Below are 23537 nucleotides of genomic sequence, written 5' to 3' on the forward strand. Positions count from 1 at the left end.
ATTGCAAATTAGAACAGAAATTCTTTTGAAGTATCATAATTCATCTAAATTCTGTTTTCATGATAAGTTCTGCTTTTTTCGTGTTTTATGGGGTTACTAACATGAAGAGAGTTTAAAAATAGGCTCAATTCTGAAAAGGGACTGTAATAGCCACATGTCAGCTCCTGCCCTAAGCGTATGCTTCCAAGTACGTTCAAGATTACGACAGCCGACTAACATACTTCAATTCATAATAATTTCCCAAGCCAACACAGCTGAGGATAGGAGTTAGCTGGGTTCTAATTCTCCACTCTATAATGATCACAAAAGTGTTTTCAAGTCTGAATTGCTGATTCATATTCATGTAGATGACTTAATTGAAGAGAATCTATTTAACCTCCCTGATGGTGTAAGTATAGGTCCAGCTACAAACGGTCTGGATAATTCATAATGATCAGTGTAAAGCAGTAACGTGACTCTCAGATTTCTGAAGGAGTTTGCAATTCCATTTTTCCTGGTGTAAATCTGAGCACGCTATTTCTGAAAAAAACTGTAGCATGGTAATTCAAGAGCCAGGAGTAACAGTCTTGGTGATTTTCAGAGTAGATATCCGTTTTAAGTGTTCTGCCAAGTGAAGGGACATCACCCTCGTAGCTCTTCTGGCTACTTAGCAGTAGATCTAACTCCAGTTCTGCAGTAAACTCCTTCTGTGATCTGGATTACAGAATCACAGAATCACAGAATCGTTTAGGTTGGAAGGGACCTCTGGAGATCATCTCGTCCAACCTCCCTGCTCAAGCAGGGTCACCTAGAGCATATTGCCCAGGATCACATCCAGACGGGTTTTGAATATCTCCAGCGAAGGAGACTCCACCACCCCTCTGGGCAACCTGTTCCAATGCTCTGTCACCCTCATAGTGAAGAAGTTTTTTCTCAGGTTCAGATGGAACTTCCTGTGGTTCAGTTTCTGCCCATTGCCTCTTGTCCTGTTGCTGGGCACCACGGAGAAGAGGCTGGCCTCATCCTCTTGACACTCCCCCTTCAGATACTTGTACACGTTGATGAGATCCCCTCTCAATCTTCTCTTCTCCAGGCTGAACAGGCCCAGCTCTTGCAGTCTTTCTTCAGAGGAGAGGTGCTCCAGCCCTCTAATCATCTTGGTAGCCCTCCGCTGGACTCTCTCCAGCAGTGCCATGTCTCTCTTGTACTGGGGAGCCCAGAACTGGACACAGTACTCCAGGTGAGGCCTCACCAGGGCTGAATAGAGGGGCAGGATCACCTCCCTCGACCTGCTGGCAACACTCTGCCTAATGCACCCTAGGATCCCATTGGCCTTCTTGGCCACAAGGGCACACTGCTGGCTCATGTTTAACTTGTTGTCCACCAGCACTCCCAGGTCCTTCTCGGCAGAGCTACTTTCCAACAGGTCAGTCCCCAGCCTGGACTGGTGCATGGGATTATTCCTGCCTAGGTGCAGGACCTTGCACTTGCCTTTGTTGAACTTCATGAGGTTCCTCTCCGCCCACCTCTCCAGCCTGTCCAGGTCCCTCTGAATGGCAGCACAGTCTTCTGGTGTGTCAGCCACTCCCCCCAGTTTAGTATCATCAGCAAACTTGCTGAGGGTGCACTCTGTCCCTTCCTCCAGGTCATTGATGAATATATTGAACAAGACTGGGCCCAGGACTGACCCCTGGGGGACACCACTAGCCACAGGCCTCCAACTTGATTCAGTAGTTTAAATCTAAAAGTATTAATCTCCACCTTTCACTGCCCCAGAAGCAACTATACCAAGCAAATTACTTGCTACAGGCAACAACCCATCTTGCTTGCCTTGCAAGACTGAGCTACAAAAGCAGCATCTCATTGCCCCTACAAAAAATGCCAGGGGTTTCTCAAGCAAAGTTAGCCATAAATCATGGTTTTGGCACCACATTTGGGATACTTGTGTCTCCTACCTACTTTTGTAAAATACTCCAAGAGTCAAGATAGAAAAAGAACTATAACACTGCTGTTCACTGTGAGCAGAACAGAGCAGAGCAGAGGAAACTTGTCCTTTGGGGTCCCGTAAGCTACAGGGGTTCCTGCAAGGAGCCCCAGTAACTGTCAGGGCTCGGGGCACATGCAGAGAAATGATGGGGAAACTTCCAAGTGAAGAAATGAGGCCTCTTCAAAGGCCAGTTGCAGCTCAATAGAGGCTTTCAGGACCCCAGTTTTGCACGTGAGTGCTCACTTACAACCTTTCTAAGAGCTGGGCCCTCTCAATTGCCTGTGTCTTGGTGAAAGCTGATTTCAGATGTGTTGCCTTCATGCTTATCAATATTTACTACCTATAAAATACTTCCATATTCACAAAGATCTCTGTGGAAAATAGCACGTGTTGCACTACCATAAAGAAATAAAAAGCAATAGTCACACCAATTCATCTGATAAATATTATCCAATCCTGCAAAAACTTACCAAAGAGAAATACCATTCATGGAAAAGTTTATCTTTTAAGCTAGTGCTTATAAAGTACTTAGAAAGTTCTAGATATGCCTGTATGTTTTCCATGACTGCATTTATTATAAATTTAGCCTTATTCAACTCAGATATTCAGAAATCATCATAAAAAACCCTCTGACAGGGTTGTAGTCAGCGTGGATTCACCAAAGGGAAATCATGCTTAACCAACCTGATAGCCTTCTATGATGGGATAACTGGCTGGGTAGATGAGGGCAGAGCAGTGGATGGTGTCTACCTGGACTTCAGCAAGGCTTTTGACATTGTCTTCTACCACGTCCTCATAGGCAAGCTCAGAAAGTGCAGGCTGGAGGAGTGAACGGTGAGGTAGATTGAGAACTGGCTGGATGGCAGGGATCAGAGGGCTGTGATCAGTGGCATAGAGTCTAGTTGGAGGCCAGTAGCTAGCGGTGTCCCCCAGGGGTCAGTCCTGGGTCCAGTCTTCTTCAATGTATTCATCGATGACCTGGATGAAGGGACAGAGTGCATCCTCAGCAAGTTTGCTGATGATACAAAACTAGGAGGAGAGGCTGATACACCAGAAAGCTGTGCTGCCATTCAGAGGGACCTGGACAGGCTGGAGAGATGGGTGGAGAAGAACCTCCTGAAGTTCAACAAAGGCAAGTGCAGGGTCCTGCACCTAGGGAAGAATAATCCCATGCACCAGTACAGGCTGGGGGTTGACCTGCTGGAAAGCAGCTCTGCAGAGAAGAGGGTCCTGGTGGACAAAAAGCTAACAATGAGCCAGCAGTGTGCCCTTGCGGCCAAGAAGGCCAATGGTATCCTCAGTCACATGAGGAAGAGTGTTGCCAGCAGGTGGAGGGAGGTAATCCCTGCCTCTGCTCAGCCCTGATAAGGCCACATCTGGAGTACTGTGCCCAATTCTGGGCTCCCCACTACAAGAGAGACATGGCACTCCTGGAGAGAGTCCAGCAGAGGGCTACTAAGATGACCAAGAGACCGGAGCATCTCTCCTATGAGGAAAGACTGAGGGAGCTAGGCCTGTTTAGCCCGGAGAAGAGAAGATTGAGAGGCAATCTCATTAATGTGCACAAATATCTAAAGGGAGAGTGTCAAGAGGATGAGGCCAGACTATTTTCAGTGGTGCCCAGCGACAGGACAAGAGGCAACAGGCACAAACTGAAACACAGGCAGTTCCATCTGAACATGAGGAAAAACTTATTTCCTGTGAGGGTGACAGAGCACTGGAACAGGCTGCCCGGAGAGGTTGTGGAATCTCCTTCCCTGGAGATACTCAAAAGCTATCTGGATGCAATCCTGTGCAATGTGCTCTTGGTGACCCTGCTTGAGCAGGGTGGTTAGACTAGATGATCTCCAGAGATCCTTTCCAACCTCAACCATTCTATGGTTCCGTGATTATTCTGAGATCTCCCAAGTTATTTAGAAATCATCTGAAGCAGGCAAAATTTGAAGGCATTGGCTTTTTGCCTGGAATTTCCAGACATCCAGGTCCATTGCTGGCGTAGCTCGGCCCACACCTTTGAATCCCAGAAAATCCTAGACAAAAAGCTGCTTACTGAACCGATGCTGACCTGCATAGTGGATTCACTGGACTTACCTTATGTAGTGGATAAACAGCAGAAGATTGGCAAGGACATAGGAGCATGCTGACTGATCAATTATTCCAGCTGCCAAAACCCTTGGTGTGCAGAACCCACGAGGAACAGCAGGTTGCAGCCCTTCAACTTGCACCACATAGGTGTCAATGCGGACTTGTGTACTCCTAAAGAATTATTGCTTCTCTTGTTATCTGTAGCACATGTACAGTACTTGATATTGTAGCCTATTCATTTGCCTTAAACCCACGCCCCCCTGCACCTTGCCCCAGGCTTCTTGCTCTGTGGTGCCTGGGACAGCCCAGTTGCTTCCTGGCAAAATTCCTGGGGTGCCCCTTGCGGTTCAAGGATTTCAAGGTAATAAACATCTAATAACCTTACTCCAGAGTGATGTCTTCTACCTCTGCATATTCTGTCAGTTACTGCTATTAACACCTTATAAATATGCTGTACATGCCCAGCAAATCCAGCACATTCTTGGTATATCTACACACCTAATCTCTGCTGCACATGTGAAGGTTAACATATCCCAGGTGCTATGGACTCATTGCATGTGGACTTCACAACTTCTCTGCATGTACTTCTCACAGGAATTGCAGCCAAAACCTGGCAATCCTAGCTTTGGAGAACAGGTCCTTCAGATCTAATTTGACTGTGGTTTATTCTATTTGGCAGTATCAATGCCTAAGTTTATTTTTGTTGTTTATTATAAAATCTGTGCAGCCTTACCTATTGGTACCGAAAATCCCATCCTTTGAGGGGGCTGTTCTGTATTGACAGCAACCTCTATTGGTCTGTGTTGTGGCACCATTATCTCAGCAGTTTCAGCTGCTGTGGATATCTTAAAGCATATTTGTTTTCGTTAATGTACGTGCTTGGTTCCTCATTAGTTCATAAATGTTCAGTGATCTCAGCAACTTTTTTTTTTGTTTGATTTTGTAACCTTTCGTTTTAGTATGTGCATTTTTGTTTCTGTAGTGCTTATCATCATAACATCCCCCCTAGAAAACATCTTGAATTATCTGGGCTACACTGTCATGATTTACTTATGTATACTGACACCAAAAGACCTTAGATACAGAAAGTAAAGGTCAGATGAGTATTTGTAAGAGTTCTACCTTACTAAGGAATTGTCTGAAAAAAGAGTCACTTACTACATCAGCTGAGAATGCAAAATCTCAGTGAGGTGTGGCGACTGTTTCCCTTATCCGTGAGATTTAATCATTACAGTCATCCCATTCAGGTCAGTTGACCTGCTTTAGCATCCAGTCATACAAGTTACTGAGTGCTCTTAATTCAACCTAAAGAGAGCCAAGTATGCTCAGACTCTCCTGAAATGCTCCGTCCTTTCCAGAGTTACGTAACAAGGAGCTAACCTGCAGCCTGGAGTTTTTCAGTGGATTTTAGTGAGCACAGAATAAGGTAGGAGCTGAATATAGACTTGTAGGTAAACAAGAATATATGTTCTTTGTGTTAAAAAGTGGGTATTATACAACCCTCTGATTTTCTTCAAGCCATTTTAGGAAAATCTAAAATAAACAAAAGTATTTGTCTAATAATGCATTTAAAATATAAGAATAATTAAAGCGCCGGGGGGGGGGGGGCGGGGGGGAGGGAGGAAGGCCAAGGAAACAGCCAGAATCCAGGCTGGTAACTGTGTTTTAAAAGTAAGACATTTAAGGAAGAGGCCAGCTCAAGTGATCAGGAGAACGGTGAGCCTATCTTTCCAGATACTGGAAACCAGCAGCAAACTGGTTTAACACAGCAGTGGCTGGCAGGGGATTTGCTCTCTGCATAATCTCAGAGGGAGAAAGAGTTGTTCAAGATAAAGGATACCACCAGCATAGGACTACATGTTGGCCAGGCATAAACTGAGGTTAGACACGGGAAAGTTTCTCATCATTGGGGAGGTGCAGTCTTCCACTGAGAACAGCAAGTGAGCATTCACCTTTTTGTCCCCAGTAAAAGGGCTTAATCAGTAATCAGGGCTTAATCAGGAGTTATTTGGCATAGTTCTGATAAAAAAGAACAGGCTTCCCACATCTGATGCTACCTGTAGGCCTTCATGTATTTAAAATGCTTAGGATTCCCCCCAAAGTTGTTATGTATGCAAGAGGTTTTTGCTTAATGAAGAGCTTTCTAGGTCTAGCACTTCTGATGAAAAGACACAGATATGTTTTGCAGCATATAATCAAACTTTTTTTGACTAAAAAAAGAAGCTGTTCCCCCCTGGATGTGTAAGTTCTTTAACTCAATTTTATTAACCTGATAGTTCATAGATACCAAAGTTCACCTTAGCAGAAGAATGGCTATTTGCTTGATTTTATGAAATGAATCTATGAACCACAAACAACACCAAGTTTCTACAACTATCAATTAAAACAGTTTTAATTAAGTCACCATATTTGAAAGGAGTGCCACAGACATGAGCGTCACTTGAGAGTAATTAATGACTATTTGCAATAGCTTTCTCCTGAACATCTTACTTGTGTAACATGCTGTTATGCTTCCACCCCTCCCAGTATATTCAGAACCAAGTTTATTTTACATTTGCACTTTTTGACAAGTCATGATAATACTTATAAAAAAACATATAAAAGACTTAACTTATGCTAAATGCTATTACCATACCATCCTTTTTATTGGGAAGGCCCATTTTCTTTTGTCTTCTCTCCTTCTCAGTTTTAGTTATGCAAGGATTTTCCAGAGCTGGAATTCTCCTCTGTGTTTTGAATTCATTAGAAAGTTAGGTTCTAGCATTATTCATAATACAGATAAGTCTATACAGTATTCCCAGAAAGCCAGTACTGTACAGAAAAAATAAAGGACACGTCTGTAACAGGATTCTCTTCTTCAGCAAGAATCATAAATACAGCTGATCATACGTGCCATGACTGAGCTTCTTACACAGTTCTGAAGTCTGCAGATTTTTATGGTCTGTAAAATTATAAAATATAGGCGTGGCAGACACCTTGGGAAGTCACCTCGCCTTTCCAAAACAGGATCACATACAATATACAGCATTACCAAATTAAAAAGGTGTTACAAAACAGAAAGATATATAACATATAATACAAGAGCGAGTGGGTATTGAAAAAGCTTGGTTCCAAAGTACTTTAGTTTTACGGTATGCTGGTTAACGCTTCATTGAATTCCATTTTGCACATGTGGATAAATATATACATATCCACACACTTACTCTCTCCTAAGTATTGGGCTTTTGATAATAGGAGATAAATTCCCAACTGCTTGTTACACAGTGTAACAGACAGCGTTTACTTTCCACCATACAGGCACCCATACCTATACCCCATTCAGAAATCTCTTTCTACTAAAGCTACTTCTCTTACAGCTGGAAGAACTTCCCAGATGAGACTCTTCCTTCTTCTTCCCCACCCAAACAAAGTTTTGACAAAGATTATAGATCATATTTAAACCTGCTATAAGCTGCAGGAGATCCATGATCAAAAAAGACAAAGCTGTCTCATTGAACTACTTATTTTGAATCATGGGGTCCAGAACTGCAAGTTAGAAGCCTCTCAGATTATTCCTTGAGAGATGTGTCCATATGGAGTTTGCACTCATATATTGCTCACAGAATTGCTTTTGCTTTTCTGTTTTTACCTGTTATCCCTAGCAACTCAAAAAAACCTTCAAGTTTACTAAACTCTGGAGCACCTACAGTGTGTTTTAGAAACTTGTGGAGGTTTTCAACACCTTAGGCTAAAATTTGCCTCCAAAGCATGTCTGATAATTAAGAGGGTAAAGGACATAAAGAGTATGTTTCTACTCTAAGACATTTTCTAAACGAGCACCTCTCCAATACCACATAAAAATGCATACAGTTTAACATCTGAGGATTTACTGATTCTTTCTGTGGCAAATGTATATGAAATTATATGTGGCTCCACAACAAGTCCTGCAGCCGCCACAAAAACATCAGTGTTACACCAATTACCATTATACACACATGAGCTCCATGCTTTAGAGATCTCCATCCAACTGCAACAGCTGGTGGAAAAATAAATTTTAATTTTAATTTCCCCTTAGTTCAAATGGGTAATAGTCAGCAACAGCCCAGTAACAGGAATGAGAAGAGATTCTTAGGCAGCATGTGTCTGTAAAACACTCCGTAAAGGTCCTTTCTTGGGATTGACTTTGGTGGAAGAAAAAGCTTTCTTTGGAAGGGCAGTTCTTCTAGTTCTGTTTCATACAATTTTGTCAGAGGTGGAATAATAAGCAAAATAACTTGTAGGTCCCCCAAATGGGTTATTCAAAATCTCACCTCTTCCTTTCTATACTTGAAACACTACATCTTTATTTGTAAGCAAATGTTTGAATAAATTAAGGATGACTCAGTTAGTTGGGAGGGGCCCACCGCAACAGAGCAGACATAAGAATATGTAAATAATACTTTAGGTAAAAGCTATTTGTTTAAAGATGCCAATGTTTTCACTAATTCATTACCAGTACTAGTAAGTAATTTGGAGAAATAAAGTGACTTTTTTCAGTTTCTCGTAATTACACCAAAATTTACAGCAGAGGAGCTCTTTTGTTGCTTTGATGGTTGAATGTACTTGGATTTATTCTTTCATTTTAGGTACGATGATCTCTCTGGGGAGGAGTAGTAGTAGGTAGGCTTGATGTTTCCCAGGACTTCATCTTCCCAATTGGGGAGGCAGCAGAAGAAGAAAGCACAGCCGATTACAACAACAGTGCTGGCCCAACCAAAACCATAGGCCCAGCTGAACATATTAGCTCCTATCAAAGGAATTTCTTCTGTGAATTTCACTGGGTAAATGACCAAGCCTATGATCTGGAATGCAGCTAAAGGGCAGAGAAAGAAAGACAGCCAAGAGTAAACAACAATGAATTGTACTGCTTTTCACACTTAAAGCATATTTGGAGGTAACTGCATTGCCCTCTCTGATATGTAAGGATTAGCTCCAGTCCCACAATCAAATCTGCATTCTTGCAGAGATATGTGACTTCGGGTGTAGGCAGATCCCCACACCTATCTAATTGCAGCAGCTAAGGCTAACATTGCCACGTTGCTATGGCACTCATCTGCATGCCGAGACCAGCCCTGTCCTACAGTTATGCACTGTGATCCTTGTGGAGCCAGTCACCTCTCACTTGTAGTGTTGCCCCAGAGCTCCTCTACCCCTTGGGAAGGCAGAAAGCACCTGAAGGTCTCAGCTCCAAAGTGCTAGTATGTGACATGCAAGGTCAAAGATGTTGATGACCTGGATATACTGCTTTTGTGAAAGACCTAGTTGACAAAGGCCCCTGAACTTCCCTAACCCTTATCCTCTCAGAGTGCAAATCAAACTTCCCTTATTCCCAATGAAAATAAATCACAAATTAGATAAAGACAGCATATTTCATGAGGGGGGGCTCCATCCAGAATGTGTTTCTGCTAATGGCTGTTTTACATCTGAAGCAATCTTTTCCTTGTCCCCAGCCTTACCAACAACAAACAGCAAGCCTCCAATTCCTCGCACAAAGTTGAAACGGAGTATTTCGACCGAGAATGCTATGACTGCCAGGGCAAAGCAGATGACCAGGATCACAAAGCCAACAAGGTACGTGGCGGCTGCTGCTCTCCCCCATCCTTGGGAAGGAAACAAGAAAGATGTTACATACAGCAGTGCATTGAACTGTAGGTCATTGTAGGTCTTTTATTTCCTGTAATTATTTCTTTATTGAAATCATTTACTGTAAAAAGCATGCCCTACATCAAAACAGTGCTGGATGTCTCCAAAGTGTACAGCTGCACAGCAAAGAGGCACTAGCATAAGTGAAACAGCACAGAACTCCTTTCCCATTAATTCATGCTGCTGAAAAGAGGGAAAGTATATAATGGTAATACAGATAACATATTCAAAATGAGTATCTAAAAGAGACCCATGGCTATCTGAGAAGATAGGGCACACAGCCTCTCAGAAAGCACTTTATCGCTATCATTTCTGTTTAACATAAATTTACAAAACCATTTCCACACACGGCGAAGCATGAGAGAAGACAAGAGGGTATCATCACAAGAGATAATGCCCGGAATTAATAACACGTCTTGTCTGTTTATGACAAGAGCAAAGCACGAGAAGTAAAATTAGTAAGACCAAAACGAATTAGATTTGGAATAGCTGAGGTGACAGACAACCAAGAGAACACTTGACGATAAATACCTATTCACAGCTGAAAAGATTCAGAAACAGTTAAAATGTAGTGGGTGGGGGAGAAAAGCAGAGTCAGAGGTAAAGTGGAAGAGCTTCTTTGAGGCGTTACTTTGATATTCGATGGGACAGGGCACTGCATAGACACTTACACTCAAGTAACAGCATCAAGTAACTGAAGGCTAAAGAGGCTCAAACATTAAGAAAGTGACCTCATCCCAGAAGAGCAGCAGTGGGTGTTGAGAGCTCATCTTTCACAGTCCAGTGCCAGGGCAATAAAAGGAAAAAAAAGCTCCCCGATAAAGAACCAACAGTTCCCATTTTACAGTTACACAGGCTTGTGAAAAAAGGTATGCATTATTCCAGACCTTATTCTATCTAGAAACTATTTACAAGTTCGGGTGAGCACATTGCAAACAACAACAAGAAAAAGGTATTCCCATCCTGGAGGCAGGATCCTTATCTGTATGGGTTAAACTATAGGTACCAACACTTTGGTTTCAGTGAGCTGTTACCACAGCTCACTTTCCATGTCTCCATAAAAAGTGTTTCTACTTTAACATATTCAGACATAAGTAGGGCCAGATCCCGAGCTCCCTCTAACGTAGGAATAAAGGGAGCAGCTAGACCTAGGTCAGGACGTTTTTAGCAAATGTCTCTTTCGTCAGAAACAAAGCTAAAGTGATTCTGGAGATATTTTGTTTTTAATGTCGTCTCTGTCCAATAAGTTATTTGTGTGCAAAAAGTAAGAGGGAAAAGACAGTGAGACAGAGAACGTTTTTTGGAAGAGTTAAAGTTCACCACCTTAACCAGTGCATCTACTAGTTATATAAATGGAGAAAAAAATAGTAATTTGAGCCAGAAAAAGGAATGAAAATATCTCAGACACTCCTTCTCTGTACATCAATTTACTCTCCGAAAGCAAACACTGTTTTACAGCTATTTTCATTAAATCAGTCTGTGCTGGTTTCTTGGTCCCCCATCCCAATAAGGAACAACATCACTTCTGAAATCTCAAGTGAAATACAGCTGCCATCCGTCAGCCAGGTCTTCGTCCAAAGCGCACCCCCACCCTGAAGGTAGTCAAGCTGGCACAGAAAGGGTGGAGGAAAGGGTTTTCTTTTCCTTTCCCCTCCCCCTTCAGGAATCCCAGAGCTACCCAGGACAGCAAACAGTTTTCAAACTAGCTCCCTTAGTCTCCCCCATTCCTCCTTCAACCAGTTTGACATGTTTCATATCCCTTCCCTAAGAGACTGCCACGGGGGGAGCAGGGAGGGAGGACACCTGGTCAGCATGTGCAGATTGCAGCTATGTCAGTGGTCAGATAAAATCTTTACATACCAAATATCCTCTGATGTACCTAATGTAGATGGTGGATATTGTCTCCACAGCAGGATTTATTTAGGGGTAGCTGATACAGAAGGATATTTAACCATAACACAAAGCCACCTCGGGAAAAATGATTCAGATTAAACAAACTAGGAATGCCATTTATTAGTATTTGTTCTATTAAGAAAAAAAGTAACAACTACAACAAAAAATACTTTTTGTTATCAAAGTACATTCTTCTTCAAATGCATTATATATGCTGGCACAGTGCAGGAAGCCATGTCTGGCATCTGCCTGATAAAAGTTAGATTGCAAACTCAAATACACGAGCAGGTCAGACACCTGGAAGTCTGGTGCAACACAAACATGACTGTAAGGGATACAAGCTAGAAAGCCCACAGTGCTATCTCAGCTATTTCCAAATCCTATGTTAGCTTACAAGTATAAAAACTTTTGTATACGAGTCAGCCCTGGCTCCATTCATTGGAAATTATTTGCTTGTCTTGGTGGTATGAAAGTAGCAAAACATTTAGCTGTAGGGGACGTCAAGCCAGGGAGCTAGGAAGACTAATATCAAGTACAGCAATGATTCAAGTCTTCATATATAGGGCAGTAGCACGCAGAACCCAGTTCTCAAAAAGTTAATCAGAAGTCTTTTAATAAGTGACTCGAATAAGAGATTGGGGCTGGAGGCTGTGCCCTCGCTGAGCGTGAGGTGAAGCCGTGGCAGCCTCCTTTTCCACACAAGCTTTTCCAACCTCTGTGTCCCGCGAGAGCTTTCAGTAGCAGTGCTGCTGCAGGGTTCTCACTGAAAATTGCTATTTTCCCATGCTGGACCACCGTCACCCCCAAACTACCGAGGCAGGCTTTCCTGGCCCTTTTTCAAACCAGGGACTTTTGAGAGTTGATTGAACCTCCCCAGCCACCCAGCTCTCAATCTTTGCCTGCAAGGTCCTCTGCCTATGGCTCCTGACTGTCCGAACGGGAGAGGCATGTATTTTCCCTCACAGTTTGCTGCTTTGAGAGCTGGAAAGATATGCTCGCATCCCAAGAAAGAGAGATCAGCCTCAGTTTCCAGTTAGTGTGTGCTCAGAAGAACCTCACCACAAGATATTTAACCAGAATCTAAACTTCCCCCAAAACAGAAAAGACTCAGGTCCACTCATTTGGCACACAGAGTATTTCTTACTCAAAACAAGCATAAATATGATATCTGTTTATCATATCTGTCAAACAATACCAAAGTATTTGGGGCTGCATAAATAGAAGAAGCACATCCCATAGTTTGAAGCACTAGTATTGCCCCAGTCAGCTTTACCTCAAAGAAGAGTTGAGTTCTCAACATCTCATCATGGAAAAGTATTTATCTATTAGGCGATGTTCAAAGAACACCAACAAAGCTGTTCAGGAGCTGAAGGGCTATAATTATTAGGAAGGATTAAAAGTGTTATTATACAGTTTGATTAATGATGACTAAGCAAAGAATATAATGCTACAAATGTTAGCATGCAAATAACAAGGAGGGGCTGGGGTTATTTCAAGCTAATGACGATCATCAGTAACATGACGAAACTAAAAAAAAAAAGTTATTATTAGCTAAACATCCTGATTTTATTCACCTATGCTTCAACCTCAGCAGGGAAGAGATGGAAGCTCTACAGCGTAGGACATTTAAATCTAGATTTCCCTTTAGATATGAATAAGAGCACTGGGAAAATAGTCTAGCATCAGCAGGGATGGACTATTACAGGATTTGAAGTAATAAGCCTTTCTCATCTCTGTTCACTTATTTACAAAATAAGAAGATAGTTTGTTAGCTTATGAATAACTGGGATCTTAGAGTAGAAGTTTTTACATTGATATGCTTAGATGAGACATGTTTTTACACTGTAATTTTGATATTTTTCCTGTATATAAGTGACAGTAACAGCATTTATTCAGCCTTGAGAGCTCATAACATGGACTGCTCAGAAAACACGCTTTGTTGACTAAAGAAAGCAGTAGTGGGCTGTGAGCAAGAGACCACTGTCAACAATATTTTCTTGCTCACATAATGTGCAAACTTCCATGACAACATGACTGGTGAAAGAAAAGTATGTCCATACCCATCATGAGTACAGGACAGCCCAGAATCTAAGGTTTGCTAGGAGAACTAGTTGAGAGTTATCACTGGGAATCCCGTTTCTGTTTAGTTTTCAGGAGTCTGGAATAAGCCATTGCTAAGCTACCAAACTATTAAATAAAAGTCCAGCAGTACAACCTCTGCTTCTGCCATTCAGCTCTGACTGGAACTCAGCAGACGCAAAATCCTGGAAGCTTCCAGCTTGTAACGCTTCCCTGTTGCTTACAGTAGAAATGCGCCTGCCCGCTGTGCTACCAACCCACTGGCACAGATGCAAGCCTACCGTGCTGGGGCTAGACTTCTACTTTTTTTTTTTTCTTTTAGCTATCTTTATTTAATCTTTTACTGGGGAGTTTCAGCAAATTTTGGGGGGTGTAGACAGACAGACAGACCAACTGCCGCCTCTCTTCTCTTAGCGTTCTCTGAGTGCCTTTGCTGAGCAGACGTTAACAAACTGAGCTTGTTTGTCTGGAATTCATCCTGGCATCATAAATCAGACAGAAATACACCTGAAAGGAGGCAACGGTGAGATTAGTGTATCATCTGTAACATTCCACCTTTGTTTATCAGGCCCCTCAGTGAAGTCCACATGCGCACACTTTCACCAATGATCTTAGGTATCAAAGTCCATTCCTCCAGCAACCCTGCTACACTGACACAGGAGCAGTGAAACAGGATTCACAAAGGTTGGGCTCCTAATTCTGAGTTCCAACTTTTTTTTTTCTCCTTTGGCACTTACTAAAGATCCTGATAAACACTTCCATTTTTCTAAGTTAACTATTGTATGCTTAATGAATACCAGCTGGCTGTTAGGCATATAAGAAAGAGTTAACTACCACGGGAGCACCTTTAGCACACACATACACACCCGTCATTTATAGTGGTAATTCAAACCAAGTCAGAGGGAGCAACCATTTAGACCTAGGAGGACATTGCCACCCACAAATATTGTTCCTAAACTTACAGCTTCATCACTGTAGAGATAAAAGCAACCTGCTGTTCCCAAGTAACCACATTGCAAACAACCCTATTCATATTTGATGGCTTCCTGATATGTTTCAAACACACAGTCAACAGTTCAATCCTGCAATGGTCCAGAGTAAGTCATTTTGAGTCATATTATAGTGCAGAATGGCAGCTACGCATTGCAACATGTTCCTAATATACAGATGCTGCCAGGCAGGCACTTCCCAGATGCAAACCAGTACAGATTTCTAAATAAAATCCTTTCCCCGCCTCCCTACCAAATGATATCCTCCTCCTCTTTTTGCTTTTCCACTTCTTCCCTCTCTTGTGGCATCGCAAATGTGCATTAAGAAGTAGTTTGTTTGAGGAGACACTCCTATTTGCAATTCTATGTGCATCTCTTCCTGCCCCTTCTTCCCCATTTGAAATAAGTGGCTCGGCTGCCTTTTCTCTTTCTCACCTTAGTATACATGCCACAGCTCATATAAGAAGCTCAGTCTAATGTAGCTTTCTGTCAATGGGCATCCACTCTGAAGTTTTCTTTTTGTCAGGCGCAGGGTGGTTGGTGTATCGTACTTACTGTATGCAAAACACAAGTTATGCATCTCAATTAACTAACTTTTATTTTCCTGCAGCAGTACTGTAAATGCCTGCTAGGCATTTTTCCCCATGTAAATGCCCGTGCCTATTTTAAGTTTAATTTCATTAGCATAAAAAAAAAGGAAAGGAAATAAATCAAACCTGAACTCATATGTTACATCCTGTCTCTAGATGTAAATCGTACTTGAGTAGAAGGTGACATTCATTTCATCAAAATTGCAGAAGAGGCAAAGTCAAGCTGTTTTAAATATGCTGTAAGTAAAGGATACTTTTCTCTTCTGACAGCTTGTTAGCTAGAGAAAACAGCAGAATGGCGCTTTTGCCCCAGACTGCTGAGGATTAAAGTGAAGTGCACAACCATCAGCACGCAGGGGCGTGAAAAGCAGTGGCAGCACAGAAGAAAGCAAATTTCAGCAACTCTACCATATTACTTTTCTTCATAGTGTAATGGGGTACGCAGTTATTTTGTTACAATAGCCAGATTTCCTTCGCTCACAGTAAAGCCTGCAGTCATCATCTGGCCAAGAAATGAAGCGATCGCGCTGGCAATATAGTCAGGCTTGAGCTCACGCACAAGTGTTGCAATGAAAAGCTTATGGAAGGCCACCAGGCTCAGCAGGCAAGGGGCACACGGCTGGCAAGTACTCCCTGGCAGATCTGTGAGAGGGTAAGACTTTCCCCTTGCCTTTTCCAGTGTCACCTCCCAAAGAACCCTAGTTCAGGCTTCTAAGGCAGGTCTCCTCCTTCATCCATAAGTATTCCAAATTAGGAAAAAGCAGATGCACTCAGACAGCATGTTTTAGCAAAAAGTCGTCCCCCCCCCCATCCTCTCAAAAAACACAAAGAGATCCCGGGAGCGCATGGTGAGAATATCACACCGGCAGCACCAGGCAGAAAAGCAGCTAAGCAAGTTAAAGCAGAGGCACGATTACGCTCAGATCTAGGTCCCCCACGCAACACGGGGGTACAGGCAGCGCCTCCCTAGCTGCCAGGGCTCGGGTCCTCTCTCCCGCTGGAGGCATAGAAGGAAGATAATTTTGCAGCTGTGCTGGTGTGGCTCTGCACAGGGAGCCCTAATAAAGGTTTCTATGTTTACGGTTTGCTCGGGACGGAAGCCCTACATGAACGTTTCTCCGCAAGGCCTGTCAGCCCCGGTCACGGCTGCAGCCAGCCAACGCGTGACAGGAAGCAAACCGGCGAGCTAAGGGGGGTTGCGGCCAGGCAGCTCTCTCTGCTTGCGAAACAGAACTTTTTTGAAAAAAAAAAAAAAGACTGGCTCCTTACTATTGCACTGACAGCAGAGATTGCTCCGAAGCAGTTTGAGGGTGGATTTTCTTTGCTGTTTTGAACTCCGAACAGCCTTAGGACTGCTTCTGCTTAGAAACCCCACTGCCACTAAGCAACGAAATTGCCACGGGAGGAAGCGGGGGGACATCCGTGTTGCCAACGTCCGCCAACAGAACCGCTTTCCTAGCCCGGGTGACGGGGAGGTGCCGCTGCGAGAGCGTGGCGCGGGCGGCGGGCAGCCTGCCCCACACTCACCGTAATCCATGAGGGACTGGCAGCTCCAGTTGAGGTCCTGATCACCCCGCGTGCAGCTCTGCCACAGCGACGCTTGGTGCACGTAGGGCTCCGACTCCGACTCCAGCCAGCCCCGGCCAGCCAGCGCGATGATGCCCATGATGATGGCCAGGCCCAGCAGCAGGGGCAGGAGCCACCTGCAGCGCCAGCAGGCCAGGCTGCACACCACCATCCTGCGCGGCTGCTGGGCGGCTCCCGCAGCAGCTGGACCGGCGAGGCTAAGCTTTTCCTGCCCGGCGGGGTGGGGAAGCTCCGCTGGGAAGACAGACGGACTGCGTGTATCTGTCTCAGCTGCTTTTTAATCTGGGCTGAGGGAGGAGGGAGTCCCACCTACATTCCTGTGACTCAGGGCGGCAGCAGCAACCTGTGGAGCCGGCAAAGAGGAAAGCGGCAGGGCTGGGCCCCGCTCCTTGCTCTGCCCCTTCTCGCTGGGTTGCTAAACAGAGCACGGGTCCAGTTACACTCCCTAATCCTGCGCTTAACTCCTTGCTAGCTGGCACCCGCTGCTGAAACCCGCCACTCGCCTTCGCAGCTGCCCTCTTGGCTCGAGGTGGGCGACGCCATCCTGGGTTGCCCTGGGTTGTGGCAACCTGAGCCTAGGGAAATCCAAAAACACCTACGATGTTTTAATCCCCGGGGACATACAGCTCAAACGGGACTTGCAGGGGAGCAGATTGAAATGCCTGATCAAAAAGTTGTTGTGCAAAAATACAGAGTGCTGCATTTTAGCAAGGGACACATTCAGAAACAGATTCTGCTTTTCTTCTGAAGTTTTCAGTATTCATAAGCATTGTTTCAGCCTCTAAGTGGTTCTTCACCCACCTATTACCTGTATTATGCAGTGGATGATTTACATTGTGCCTGACTCAACAATTCCCAGGAGTCGGTCTGTCATTCTCATATCTCTGTGGATGTCTTGCTGGCAACCGTAACCAAGCACAGCAAAAATTTTAGTTTCTTACGATGTTTCACAAGCCCTGCCCTCTTCCCTGATATTTAAGCGCATCCTTTTCCTCTCAAAACCAGATGAAGACAAATCAGATTTACCTAAAATTGATGATAATGTTAGTCACTTTGTGCACTGAAAGCCTATGACATGTTGCTTTACAGTTGAAATGGTCATCTTCTTGCCCAGGTTTTGGACAATTCAATGCAAATGAGAAGGAGGGGGAAAAAAAAAACTATTATGTGAAGATGGGGGTACAACATTATTAACAAAGAAACCAGCTCATCGTAACTATCACGTCTGGCATTAAGCTCAGCATTAAACAATTGCTTATTTTTTAAAGGCTGTTTCCTAAGTGCTTCGTTGCAATCCTGCTCAGACTTTCAAGCAAACTGGCCAGACAGAGTCCAGGAGCGGTACCCTGGACTCATAGGTCCTGACTTCCCCTATCCCATGTTGGGAAATGCACCTCGGAGAAGACGAAAATGAAGGCTCCCTGCCACATGACATGAATGCACACCCAACATTTTGGTCATGGAAGAAACACTTCTCCACGATAAGATCTATACATATTCTATCATGTCATCCCATTACCCAGCACAAATGCAAAGTCTCATAATAGGAACAGGTATGTACCTATCACAGGACTACGGATGAGTGCATTTTGGGCACCTAACTAACTTACATTTAGGAAAGTGTCAGAAGAGCTTCAAGGCCCTCAACAAAGAGGTCAGCAGGAGAACATTTCTTTGAGGTCAATACCTGCATGTGTCAGATGGACCTTCATGAGAGCAGATGTCAGGAAATAGACTGTATTGCATCCTGCAGGCTGGATCCAACTGGGTAGCCATGCAATGGAGTCCCTGCTTTACTAGAGAACATGGCCAGGAGGATTTAACTTGGCACTTGGCCAAAATTCTCGAAACTCTGATGCTAAGTGGATGTTTTTCTAGAGGGGTTGGAAAAGATTGCTGGGTAGGGGGAAATGCATGAGTTTCAAAGGGGGAGAGAAAGTACGAATTTTTACTGGACTGTATCAAATGGGATTTTTGTCACAGCTATGTCAAGCAGCTCAAACTGTGCCCAACATCAATTCCTCAAGAAGCCCTCAGGGAGGAGTCTTCTGAGGAGGGATGGTGAACCTCATTTGAATAACGTTGCTGGCAAATGACAGGGAATAGGTTGTGGTGCTAAAAACAGATCAAGATGATATCACTATAAGCAAGTTGCAAAAATCTCAGACAGGTTACCTCAAACTATGGAAAGTTTTACTAACCCTCTCAACAATCTCTTCAAGGATCCCACCAGAAAAATCTATAAGACTGTATACTTATCTAGAAAGTATGTTATACTTGTTAATACCAAGGTGAGTGAAAAATGGGACAGTGAAAAGTACAAATTCTATCAATAACGATTACAGTATATAATTCATATTACAAAGTAGCCTTAAAATGTTATTTGCATATTTGTTGCATAGCATGTGGCTTTTCTAAGAGTGCAAATGAAAAGGTGTAATTATGAATTATTGGAAACTGAAAAAAAGTATTCCTAAGTTGATGCTTTTAAGAATTTCTGGATTTGAATACTGTTGAGGGACCACTTACCATTTAATTGTCTCAAGGTCTTTCACTGCCAAGTTCAGACTGGCAAAATGATGAAGGGCTAGTTTTAAGACCTAATCTTACCTGAAGTCACCTATCTGGAAAAACTAATTGCCTGCTTATTATTGCATAGTAAGTTGTATTATGACAAAATATCAATTTGCTGTTTGATAATATACATGCATATGTATATGCATACAAATACACACAAATATATATATATATATATATACACACTTTTTTATGAACATACACACACACACACACACACACACACACACACACGCACGCACGCACGCACGCACAAGTACCTTTTGTTCATAACTCCTCCTCCACTCTTCAGTTCTTGCCACAGTTCCCTTACAACATCAACTCAAATCATACCTACTTTTGTATTATTCTTGCAGCCTTCATTACCACACCTTTGTTCCTCTCAAATCCATCCAACTCATTGATAACACACTGCACCAAAATAATCTTCCTTGTTCATTCCTTCTGGTCATGCTTACCATTCAGATTTCGTCTCTAATTCACAGTAAAATATAGCTGTAAATAAAGTTTGCTTGAACTGCTAGTATGCATAATTCCTTAGCACATAACTGTTGTATCAAGAATAAGTAAGGGCAGAATTTGGCACTGTGATTATCATCTTTTTTTTTTTTTTTGTCACTACAGGAGTACTTCATTTGTTCCGTGCTGACAGGTGATTTTCCAGCAATCTCACTGCCAGCACTCAGGTCACCTCAGAGGTAGATTCAGAAGTTATTTTCTTCAGCACAAAAAGCGAGAGCTGTCCTCTAGAGCCAGAAAAGAAAAGAGGTTAAATTTCATCCATTTTGCGAGAAATGGAGTAAAAGTGCATCACTCAAGCAGAAATTGCTAGCTTCATTACAAGGTCAAAAGTTAGAAAACTTCCCCAATTCCCCCGGCTGGTTACCATTTTTACTAGTTGCTTTCATTGATTTTTGCAAGGGCAAAAAGGTGCCTCAGCACCTGGGAGCTGTGGTGTCTGCAGGGGCACGTCAAGGAGTGCACTGGGGCGCTTTGGGCAGCAAGTCCCCACTGTATCATGTTAAACCAGACCTTTCCAAGTTCACCTCCGGCATTAGCAGCTGTCTTGGCCTCCCCTGCTTTTCTCCAATAACCCTATGAAGAGAGAAATGTAATGTTTCTCCTTTGCTTTTATGCATTTGGCTTGTTGCTGGAGACCATAGTACAGTCCTCCTGTTCACTTACCTCATGCTTCACTTCTTGCCTCTTAGCAGCACTACCTTCTGTAGGTTATAATGTTTGTATCAAGCACAACACTGAATGTTTACAGAGCAGTAATAGCTTAAGATGAAAATTCTCACTAAATTTTGCTTTTCTGAATATTACTTCTGGAAATTTCGCTCAACGTGAGAAGGAATTTCCACCATGCTCTACAGACGACATACAGGGAAAGGGAAAGTGAACTGGGAAATCTATCTAAAGCTGAAAGATAATATGGCAAAGATTTCATTTTTCTATGCTCAGGGACCCACAACACAGTCAATGAAGTTATCTGCCTTCAGCTCTGGTGTTGCTTTGGTCTAGTGAGAAAACCTAGCAAACTAATAAACTAGTGTTCCTGTAGCAAAGTAGACAGCTTCAACAGCATGTGTAGTTTTTCTCACCTCCAGGTTGCGTAGCCAGTGTATACAGAAAGACCAGATGGTAGGAGTCAGTTCTGTGGTACAGCAGAGATACATGCATGGAAAAACAGTGATATGATCATGAGAAAATGATGCCCCATTATATAATGAAATAAACGGGAGGTTTGCTGCACTAAACTACCAACAATGCCTGGTCATCTGAATTTATCTGGGTATTCTGGATCAAATCTAAACCTTTTTCCCAAATTATTCTTTCACTTTTGAAAAGGAATAATAAATGTCTTTCACCACCACTACCTTTAATTATTTATTATGCAAATAATCAGATAATTTCATCATCTTTTAGGTTCTATAGCTTCTTCTTTTCTTTGCAGCATAACAAAGGATATGTACATGGCTCTTTGTACATAGTGAAGTACACTCAGTAAATCATTTACCACTGCATATAATCATTTACCAAGCTATAAGAAAAAAACAGCTGACCCTGAGTCAAGGTGTCAGGAGTGCTGGCTAAGCCAAGCATCGAGCGGCCTCCCAGCCCCAGAGAAAATCCTCCAACCTGAGGATGGCTGGGGCCTCTGTGGGTTTTGCTGCCTTTCCCGTGCTATCAGTGGTGGCTTATCTCACCTATCTCATACTAGTGTTTGCTGCTGTTGGCCCTGTCTAAGGTCAAGGGACAGCAGGGGGAAGATGTTCCATCAAGATGGGGGTTCGTCTGCATTTTTCGTTTTATCTAAATACATTTTTCTAGCATGTTTACTTCTCAACTAAATTATTTAGGAAAAAGCAACGTCTGCAGACTGAATACCTGTAGTAAAATCCAATTATCTATAATTCATGGGTGTTGGCCTTCAGCAGCGTCTTGTCCTTACTTTCTCCCATTTCGAAGTGCCCTAATTCTGCTTAATCTCTCTTGATGCATCACAGCCATAACACCTTTGTTTATCCAGTAATGAGCATCACCAAAACAAGGTAGTCATTCAATATAAAAACAGCATAGGAATGGGAGGTACTTGGTATAAACCCCACCAACCACTCTAACATTCCTTCCAAATTAAATTTCAATTTCCACATCTGTGCTGAAAAGTTGCCATTACCTGAATTTAAAAGAAGGCAATTTTTTCGGCCAGCTTTTGTCAGTAGCACTTAGTTAGACATCACTTACGTAGAAACTCATCTGGGGCTGGCACAACTGAAGTAAACTGGCTCTGTGCAATTGATGCAAAGTTGAGACTGCTTCAAAAGCCAGATGAAAATACTGGTTTGGAGGGAAAAGCAGCAGAGAATACCAGCATGACCCACAGAAGTGTGACTTTCTCTTTCCAGTGACAGATGTCTCATGTGGCTCCGTCTGCCTGAAATGACCTAAAATCTTAAAAATAAAAGGATGGTAAAGAGCCCTGCTCTTTCTCTACACACTGTCCCTATGATTGCTGTACAAACGATAATGAAGGTATACGTGAGGTCACTGACTCAACAGTTCAGGTTTTCTGCATTTATGTTATTGCAGAAGTCCTAGAGATGAACTAGGTGAAATTCTGTCTCTATTAAAGTAAATAGCAGAATTCCTGGTGGCTGGGATTTACCCCAGAGCTTTATAGAGGTCTCAGGCACACTTAGATGAGGCACACACAGTGCCTAGGGTTTCAGGACAAGTAAAGTCTACAGACCCATTGCTGCAATTTTTCCTCCCCTTGCCTCTTCCTCTCATTTCCTTTTTCAAAACGTAAGAATGGAAAGCATCAAAAAATAACTGTATCATCCCTGACCTCCATATTAATTTTGCTTTTGTCCAGAAGCCCAAGGCTGCAAATTGACCATCTGTACGTGTGATTCTAAACAGCAGTAACGAAGTGCTAGGAAATGCCTAGCTAACAGTGAAATAGTTTTCTGCGGGAATGGAAGCTTGGTGGAGCATGTGTACAGTATTTCCTAGAACTGCTAACATTTCTTGCTGAAAATGTCCCCAGAGAATACCCAAGGTTATAGTGTATTCCTATGCACAGGGGCTTGGGAGTTTTTGTTGTTGTTGCTTTTGTTTTTTGTTTTTTTATGCTAGCTTCTGTTCACTCAGAGGAACAGGTTATAGTGTATTCCTATGCACAGGGGCTTGGGAGTTTTTGTTGTTGTTGCTTTTGTTTTTTGTTTTTTTATGCTAGCTTCTGTTCACTCAGAGGAACAAGAGAGGCTGACAAGTTCTTGCAGAGCATCTTGCACATATATATTCTGAATTGTGTGTTCACTTTGAATAAGTCGAGAGAAGATGCTGCTTGGAAAAGATCATATTTGTCCAATATCAGACAAAAAGCTGGAAATGCAAATATTGCAACTCTCATCTATAGGGGTACTGTTATTTTTTTCATGCCATTCTGAGAACTAGATTCAGATTTGAAACTCTGTTTTAGTGAGACCTGAGGTTTCTCCTATGATTATACTATTTTTAAGAGAACAGGTGAGGCATGTCTGCTCCATATTTGATATTTACATGGCATCCAGCCTGAAGGAGTCCGGGTTCACAGTTCAGGCT

The 23537-nt window shown here is 42.9% G+C and overlaps 1 protein-coding gene across 1 annotated transcript; it reads right to left on the reverse strand.

The window, feature by feature from the left end:
- Positions 1-6577: 6577 nt before the first annotated feature.
- Positions 6578-17396, reverse strand: LOC104153153 (p53 apoptosis effector related to PMP-22-like). Its single transcript, XM_068938467.1, has 3 exons — positions 16791-17396; positions 9526-9669; positions 6578-8882 (listed from the first exon to the last, which is right to left on the reverse strand). Exons 1-3 carry the CDS (start codon positions 16999-17001, stop codon positions 8647-8649), a joined length of 591 nt encoding a protein of 196 aa, XP_068794568.1. The 5' UTR covers positions 17002-17396; the 3' UTR covers positions 6578-8646.
- Between the last annotated feature and the right edge of the window lie 6141 nt (positions 17397-23537).

Source organism: Struthio camelus, chromosome 3, assembly GCF_040807025.1.
Source record: "Struthio camelus isolate bStrCam1 chromosome 3, bStrCam1.hap1, whole genome shotgun sequence".
NCBI classification, from domain to species: Eukaryota; Metazoa; Chordata; class Aves; order Struthioniformes; family Struthionidae; genus Struthio; species Struthio camelus.